At 41.5% G+C, this 8,800-nt stretch overlaps 1 protein-coding gene across 2 annotated transcripts; it reads left to right on the top strand.

Moving 5' to 3' along the window:
* The first annotated feature begins 3,651 nt into the window (after positions 1-3,651).
* cdkn1cb (cyclin dependent kinase inhibitor 1Cb) lies at positions 3,652-5,731 on the top strand. 2 transcript variants are annotated; one of them, XM_026312182.2, is made up of 3 exons: positions 3,652-4,365; positions 4,491-4,608; positions 5,044-5,731. In XM_026312182.2, the coding sequence occupies exons 1-2, from the start codon at positions 3,819-3,821 to the stop codon at positions 4,604-4,606; spliced, it is 663 nt and encodes a 220-aa protein (XP_026167967.1). In that variant the 5' UTR covers positions 3,652-3,818; the 3' UTR covers positions 4,607-4,608; positions 5,044-5,731. The 2 variants fall into 2 exon arrangements, with proteins under 2 accessions (XP_026167967.1, XP_026167966.1); XM_026312181.2 differs by having other exon boundaries at positions 4,491-4,611; positions 5,048-5,731.
* Positions 5,732-8,800: the final 3,069 nt, after the last annotated feature.

Raw genomic sequence — 8,800 nt, 5'->3', positions numbered from 1 at the left:
AATGTAAAGAGGATATACTTTTCCGATTTATTTTTTACCCCATAAATTGAACATTTTGTTGAGGACATTGTTCCTTTATGCAGTCCTGATTTTAAAAGTCAAAAAAATGGACATAGGGTTATGTGATGGCTACAATACTACCACTACAGTGGCCCCATTGGGCAAGATTTGACTTCACAGCCTTCTTCTTCTTTTCCTTTCAGCTGCTCCCTTCAGGGGTCGCCACAGCGAATCATCTGCCTCCATTCAACCCTATCCTCTGTATCCTCCTCACCCACACCAACTATCCTCATGTCCTCCTTCACTACATCCAAGAACCTCCTCTTTGGTCTTCCTCTAGGCCTCCTTCCTGGCAGCTCTAACCTCAGCATCCTTTTACCAATGTATTCACTGTCCCTCCTCTGAACATGTCCAAACCATCTCAATCTGGCTTCCCTGGCTTTTTCTCCAAAACATCTAACAACAGCTGTCCCTCTGATGTACTCATTCCTGATCCTATCCATCCTCGTCACTCCCACAGAGAACCTCAACATCTTCAGCTCTGCTACCTCCAGCTCTTCCTCCTGTCTTTGTCTCAGTGCCACTGTCTCTAAACCAGACAGCATTGCTGGTCTCATCACTGTCTTGTCCACCTTTCCTTACATTCTTGCTGACACACTTTTGTCACACATAACACCTGACACTTTCCTCCACCCATTCCAACCTGCTTGCACACGTCTCTTCACTTCTTTTCCACACTCTCTGTTGCTCTGGACTGTGGACCCTAGCAACCCAAATTAATTATTAGTACTTATTTGTAAGGCTTTTGGTTACATATTATAGAATCCTTACTTTTCTCGAACCTATGTGTTTACTATAGCACTGTTATCACTGCTGATCATAAACTGCGAGGGCAAGGTTTTGTTATTGTAATGGTAAATGAACAGCAGGAGTAGCCCATGAAGACAATGATTGTTTCTAAGCAACTGTTCTTTTATTGTATTATTCTCCACTTCTTTAAATCCAATAATAACAAAGGCATTTTATTACTACAAAACTTTCAACACGCAAAAACTGTGTCTTTTAGAGGCTATAACATGCAGTTGAACTACAAATGTGTCCTTTAGGATCTATAAAAAGTAGCTAAAATATTTGAGAGGTGGAGTTCAAACTTAGTTCAAGGGAAAGCAAGACAAAAGCACACAGTAATAAAATCTTATCTTGAAAGGAACAGCACAAGTTGGGTGCAAGCAACACAAAACTGCCTTTATATAATTTATTTTAATTTAGATCTTTGCTTCTCTTAAAGTATTACAAAACATTTCAAAAGCTCCAAGCAATGGATGTTGGAAAATGAACTTTTCAACGAATGTGGTTTGTGATTCTGCTTTTGGATGATTTTAGTTTTTCTATTTCTTATTGAGACATTTGTTTCTAAAAGTGCAGCTGCTATTCATGACCAAATTTGGAACAAGGGTCCGATGGGGAGTCAGAGTCATTTTCAACCCACCCAGGCTAAAGCATTTGTACCACTTAATAATCCTTAAGGCACACACAATCCTGGGTGATACCAAGGAACAAGGTAGGGACAGACGAAGAATGTCATAGTTGACTGACTGCACCTATCAGAGAAGCAGATTGAAAGAAATCAATATGATGATAAAATTGGGTAAATAATTTATTAATTTACATCTGCTTTATTTCAGGAACTACATTAGTTATCTCTGCACAACATACTAATTTCAATTAGACTAAGGAAAAGGCCACATTTCAGTAAGTACCTGTCACCACTAGAGGGAGCCAACAAGCAGCACAGAAATGTTTGTCTTTGTGCTTCATGTTTCTGATCAGTGCAAATAATGACGACATTGATCAGCTAAATGTGGCATTTTAAAGGTTCAATCAACAGATTCAAATTCTGATCTTGTCGTGTTCATTGTTATAATGAACAACAATCGTTTTTAAAATTATAGCTTAGAAATAGTTTATACCCACTGAGATAAAATGACTTGATTAAAATAAAAGATTAGAAACGATAAAGTTTTTGACCCAGAGGAGATAAAGCATTAAAGCCGATTGGGTTAAAAAAAAGTGTAAAAAATGTACACAACGATAAATAGATCAAACTCAGTAGCCACCCAGAATCATCTATGCATAAATGAAATGTATACAGATCTGATCTATTAAATGACACAAGCTGTAGGAAGGACTGATGTCAATCATTGGGGTGATTTGTTCACTCAATATATGATTATTAGGTTATGACATACAGTTTGGCTTCTTCTGCATTTCTGGACATTCCACTCTGAGAGTTTTCTAAACAAAAGGCGTTTTCTAATCAAATGTGTTGAGATCAGGACAGAGGTACTGTCCCTTTTTCACAGAACTTGTCGTCTGGCGAGGGATTAGCAAACTGGCACTGCAGTTTCAGTTTTAAACCACAGAGAGGCGCTGTGCACCTATAATCCACTGCAAAGGCGTGGTCCGTCTCCTCCGACTGATCGCAGAGCTGCAGACTGGAGACGGTGCAGACTGCAGCCAAACGCCCTGATGGTGGTTTTGTGATTTAACCCATATGAATGAATGTGCACAATAATTAATGCTCTAACAAACAACTTTCCTAAAAACCTGCTAACACACACGTCAGTGGTGACAGCCTGAGTGTGTGTCTGCTGTGACTTGACTTTGTGCGTACCCTTTCTCTTCCATACTGACACAAAACACTTGTGTTAATCAGCTGTGATACAGATATGGGGCTTGCTTTAAAGTGAGTATTCCACGCCTGTTTCATTTTCACGACCTAATCAAATTACAGTAATCTGTTTAAAACATAAAAGGATGTAATCAGCCATGGAACAAAAGATGCAGTTTTTTTTCTTAGTTGAAAATGGTCTTGCTTTGTTTATGGGGTTGAAAACAGCCCCGCTGGCCTTATTGTATTGAAATGATTTTTATTAGCGTGTTTCCCTGTAGGCCTGCTGTTGTTTATTTTGCCCCTGTGCGTAAAACCAAACCAGCTTTCTCTGTGCAAATCCCTGCAGACGTCTAGGTGAAGATAGTCTACTTTATGACCCTAGAAGCTCGTTTCTTTTGTTACTGTGATGAGAAAGAGAAGCGGGTAGTGTGTTTTAAGACTGTTTGTGTGGATACGAATAACTAATCTGGCGAGATTAGGTTTCTCATTTGACAATGGCTGTGATAACGCAGCCATTTGACGTTTTACATTTGACTGTGAAGGTGGCCTGTAATAAACACTGTACATTTTTAGAACCATTTATTGTGCGCTAAGGACACAACACAGTACAAGTGCATCCGCTAATGGACGCAGTCCCTTGTGTAGATCCCCAAATAGAAACCGAAATGCCAGTACAACAGTTTTCACGATGACATCGGGAAAGTCCACTCAGTGTTATTCGAGGAATGACTCGAGACAAAAGTCAAAATGTTGCGCTCGGCACATCGCCAAATGGACACCGAGGTTCCACGGGAAATCAGGGCGTGTGTGTGTGTGTGTGTGTGTGTGTGTGTGTGTGTGTGTGCGTGCGGGTGTGTTTGTGTGTGTGTACGACCGTACGTGCATGTGTGTGTAGAAAGGGTTGGGCTTAAGGCGACCAATGAGGAAGTCGTCCGAGGTGTCTGCTGTGACTGGGGCGTTATATACTCCACGTCTCACTGCAAAGGTACATTTAAACAGAACTGTGTGTGGTAGGGAGCCACAAAGAGGAGAGAAAGACACAAACACACACTTCGGTAAACACCTGATATTCTTTCGTCAGGGATCAATCAGCCACTTCGGGCATCTTCTGTATTTGGGGAGTTTGTTTGCAAAGATTTTGGAGATGTCCAACGTCCAGTTGTCCAGCAGCGCGCTAGAGAGGCTCGTGGCCAGGAGGACCTTTCCTCTCCACAGACGCACCAGCGTTTGTCGCAACCTCTTCGGACCAGTGGATCACGATGAACTGAGTCGGGAAATGAAAGCCAAGATGCGGGAGATTTCCGAGCGGGACCAGCAGAAGTGGAACTTTAATTTCGAGGCCAACACTCCGTTAGATGGGGATTACCAGTGGGAAGAGGCGCCGGTGGACAAAACCCCTGCGTTTTATCGGGACTCTGTACAGAACGACAGGACTCAGGTGCCTGCGACGCCCGTGAAGCAGCAGCCCACGTTGGACTCTGCTCTTCTCGAGACCCCTCGTCTGGATGTACAGGAGCGCTTGGTCGTGCCCGAAAGCAGCAGCAGCGGTACCAGCAGCAGCTCTTGCCCGGTGGAGGTCAACCAGGAGAATCGCACAGACAAGCTCAACTCAGGGACTCCGACTCAAAGACAGGTCCCGTGTGTTAGACGCAAGAGGACGGCGACTACTACTAACAACACACACATCACAGGTAAATACATTTCCGATCTCAAAGTGAGGCTGTGTTCGCTCTTTTTGGCTTCATTTTTCTCCTTTTACGTGCGCAATTTCAGCTCAGGGTTTCTGTGAACTAACGGCATTTCTTCTTTCCTACAGACTACTTCGTGAAACGAAAAAGGGCTGCTGATAGAAAATGTAATGACATGAGCTCTTGCCACCTCTCCCAGTCTCCAATCCCGGTGGAACAAACTCCGCGAAAGAGGATTCGTTGAAGGTGCGAAGATTTATCGTATTTTCTAACGTTTTTTTTTTCTTTTAAACGAGTCTAATGTGACAAATCTTTGTTGCACTTTACTGTTTATGATGATGTTACAAACCATGAGAGGAGTTTAGGCTGTTTGCTGCCTGTGACCAGTTATTTCTGTTTATTCTTCTGTTAATGATAAAGGATTGAGCCAAAAAGCGCAGACAGCCTTATCGGGGAGGGGGTGGGGAGAGTTTGTGGGGAAATAGCAGTAGTAGTGATAGTAGTAGCTGTAGTAACACTAGTGGTTGGGGGAGGGGGATGTGCGTCACGATGTGGCGGGAAAAGCTTGGGTAAAGGATGACGCCTGCTGCTGAGGTGACTGTTTCCTCAGAAAGCTGACTCGCGTCTTTATTCGGATTTTCTGTTCCTCAGAAAACTTACCTGCTTTCATTATTTCCTCAGGTGTTTTTTTTTTTTTTGCACTATTTGTCTGCGCGTTTCTTGAGGATCAAAGGGACTGTGTTTCTCTTAAACGCCGGAGAGGAAGAGAAAACGCGGACGTTGTTGGGGGAGAGAAGCCCGAGCGACCGGCTGCTTCAGCTCGGTGCGCCTCAGCGCAGCGCAGCCTTGACCGCCGGACCAGACTCTCAGGACTGAACGGTTTGGGGATGCAGGGGAAATTTCGCCGAATGACTTCTATCCAGTACAAATGTAGCATTCATTGTTGCTTTTGCATACAGCCACTCGACAGTGTTAAATGTTTTAACATCTGTGCAATCCTAAATTACTTTAAAAGAATTGTCTACACTGGCCAAAAGTGTACAGCTTTATTGAGACAATAGCCTATAAATGTTTATTTCTGTTCATTTTTTTCTGTAAATGTATATTTTTAAGACTATTCTAACTTATAATTTATTTATGTTTCTTTATATTTGTTTAATGCCTTGTTGATTTAGCCAAAGGGCATGTTTTTATTTTATTATTTACATTTGTATTGTAATGTTTTGCAATCATGTAGCTTCCCTATAGTAGTCCACACTTGAAAATAGATCTCTTTGTGTTTCTGAGCCGTTTTTTGTGTTTTCATTACAAGTGCCCTAATTATGCCTTTCAAAAGATGAGAATAAAATATTTTCCCTTTCAACTTTAAGCGGATTTGTTGGTGTGTTTTTGTGCGGTTCACTTGTTTAGTTTGAGGATGTTTTGAGACTAGTTGTGTGTCAATTTAGTCTTAAAACGGAAACCGGGAAAAGAGGCTTTGTGTTTTCTGGTTTTTATCAAACTCTTGAGAAACAGCCCCATGTTCAGTCATTTAGACACGTAAAGTACAAAGAGTTTATTGCAGATTTCATGAACAAATGCTGTGTTTTCCTGTTTGGCTAAGTCTAAATAATATTCAGACATTTTGAATCTGATTGTTTCGGAATTTTTGCAGAGAAACAATAAAGCACTGAGAATCCATGCAGCGTTATCACGGCTATGTTTCTGCACGTCCCTCGGGGACGCAGGTACGTTACTTTTTCACTGAGCTCCGTCTCTATCTAACTGCCTCTATGCGCGCATATATAGGCCTACCTTGCGGGGGGAAAACGCATTCAGACGTGCAGCCTTGGGCAGCATGGCAGCTGCGGGATATAGGCTGGGATTTAAAGGCCCTTTCGCCCCTCTAAAGAAGCAGCAGCTGCCTTTGGATCCCCGCTTTGTCCGCCACGAAGACACCCCCACATCCACCCGCACTCAACAAGCCCTCTAAAGACCCACTCACACACACTGTTTACCCCGCCGTGGATACACCGGGCGTGGAGGCCACCTGCCAGAGCTGGAAAAAGAAAACTACTAGTCTTTGTAATTGTCCTCGTCTATTGAAACAAACCATTGAACAGGTCATACTTGCAAGTTTACCCTTAATTGAAAGAAACCAAACGCAGGAGTGGCTGTCTGCGCGCTGGGCCTGGGCTGCCTGTCAGTGCGCATGGAGATCATAAAAATCATAATTCAGCATTTCATAATTTTCCACAAACTTCTCAGTTTCTTTAAATAGCTTTGACATCAGTGTTTTGATGAAAATGGAGACTTTTGATGGCCCGAGTGACTTTGTCAGCTCTATACAGCCATAAGCTCTGACGGGCTTGTTCTGATTTCCAACACAAAGCGCTCTCCGTCTCCATTCTTTCCTTTTTGTTGCCATATGGCAAATCCATGTAGACATAGCCAAGACCTATTCAGTCAGCCACAGAATGTCCTGCATCAGAGAACAAAAGACACTTTGTCTGGCTGCTCTATTGATACGAATGGACGAAAAAAATATTATAATTAATCTATGGCTATATCCAGCTAATTAACGCCCATATGCCGACGGGAAGCTGTGAGGCCATTCAGTGTACTTTTAAATTCTCAATAGTTTACATGTTAAAGACAACAGCTGTTCATGTGTTACTTTAATGAAGTCCCCTCTATGTTGGAGACTGGACACATTCAGGGGCTCAAGTCCCCCCTCAGAGTTAAAGGGGTCATCTTCCTTTATTTGTCTCCATAGCTGTGTAACTATATAAAATTTGTCCCCATAAATAGAACTTTAAATCGCAGTCCTTGTCTCAAAAAGGCACTGAGTTTAAACCATTAGGGGAAAGGTCATAGGTTAAGGCCTGAAATGCAACTCAGTAAGCCTCTCTTTAAACGCACAAGAATTCACTTTTATTTTTCTTTTAACCAGACTGTGTATATGTACATTCATAATGTCATGTACCACAAATTACCTGAATGTCTGTGCCAGGCAGGATTCATGTTCTGTGACTGGTTTAAATGGGTTCCCCAGAATATGTCATATGACTTTATGACTTAATTCATCCCTGCTGTATGTATGGTGGACATAAAGGAAAGAGATGACAGCTAACATACAGACATCATTAACAAGCCTGCAACAACAGAATATAATTAAACAACCAGCTGCTGATGGTGAGACTCAGCCTCATGGCCCCTGCAGGCTCCCATCCGACCTTCAGATTAACTCACATCCACAGATTCATCCAAGTCATCAGTAAAACTGTATTTATTTGATTTATTTAGATAGTTAAATTAAACTTCAATATTTCAGCTACTTAATAGTCTACAAGCTCTATTTAGAATTGTTGAGTAGGTCAATTATATTTTCAGATACATGATAAAAAGTGAATGTCGTTTAAGTTGGTCATCAACATGAACATAGTGAAAAATATATGTTAGAAAAGATATGTAGACTAAAAGTGTGTAAAACCAAACAGGAGTGCAAATTATTTCTTTTTTATCATGTAATAATTATTTGGTAACTGACATTAAAATGCACTTTATTTGCCAAAAACGTTGATATGAAGTCGTTTGATTATTTTAGGTGTAACAAGTGATGCGATGAGTAAAGGTTTCCTTAAATATTCTGAAAGTCGATATTCAAAATTAGACGGATCATGCACTGAACAATGCGCCCTGCGTGTTAATGTAGTTGCTATTTACAGACTGTTAATATCGTCAGTCATCAGTCTAATGTGTCACTAGTTCCTCTAAATATGTTGCTGCTTTATGGCTTTAAAGTGGCAAATAATTTAGATGCAGCCACCTTGACATTTACGGTGGCTTATGAGTTTCATGACAGTGTAGCGACTGAAAATATGATTCCAAAGGGAAAAAAACATAAATCACACTTTCCACTCAAAACATACAATTAATGGGGCAGTCTGCAAAGACTGCAATTAAATATAGAAAGGAGGAAAATCAGCCAAAGAGAATTAGCATTTTCCATGACCATCTGGCATCGGCGCAGGCGACAGGGAACAAAGGAGAGTTGGATGGAGAGGAGAGGCGAGTGTGCCATCGCATTGACCTGCAAATGAGCCTTTGTCACCGAGTTAAAGCTCCCTGACCCCCTTTACCCCCCTCCCCAAAAAGACTTCTTTTTTTAACCTATAGCGTAACGAATGGAGGTCTGGATTCAAATCTGTGTATGTTTAGGGGCTGCGGACCAAATCTGTCCAGGAATAGTGCAAACAGTCTAATTCTGCGCGTCTGCTCATCAGTACGAGGCTTAAAATGTAAGAAATTCACATCACGAGCAAATTTTTATCTAAAAGATTTTCTAAATCAACGTAAGTCAAAAGCAAAGTGAAGACAGTTGTTATTCCTCTGCTAAGATTTTTGTGTTAAGCTTAAGAAACAACACAACACGCTCCTCACACAGACTAAATGTTTA

Source organism: Mastacembelus armatus, chromosome 6, assembly GCF_900324485.2.
Source record: "Mastacembelus armatus chromosome 6, fMasArm1.2, whole genome shotgun sequence".
NCBI lineage: Eukaryota > Metazoa > Chordata > Actinopteri > Synbranchiformes > Mastacembelidae > Mastacembelus > Mastacembelus armatus.
This window is presented reverse-complemented; position numbering and strand designations above follow the sequence as displayed.

Bases quoted from the DNA above. Each gene is read 5' to 3' on its own strand.
- cdkn1cb (XM_026312182.2), top strand. From the start codon at position 3,819: ATGTCCAACGTCCAGTTGTCCAGCAGCGCGCTAGAGAGGCTCGTGGCC. The intron at 4,366-4,490 runs GTAAATACATTT...TCTTTCCTACAG, and splicing joins TAACAACACACACATCACAG to ACTACTTCGTGAAACGAAAA.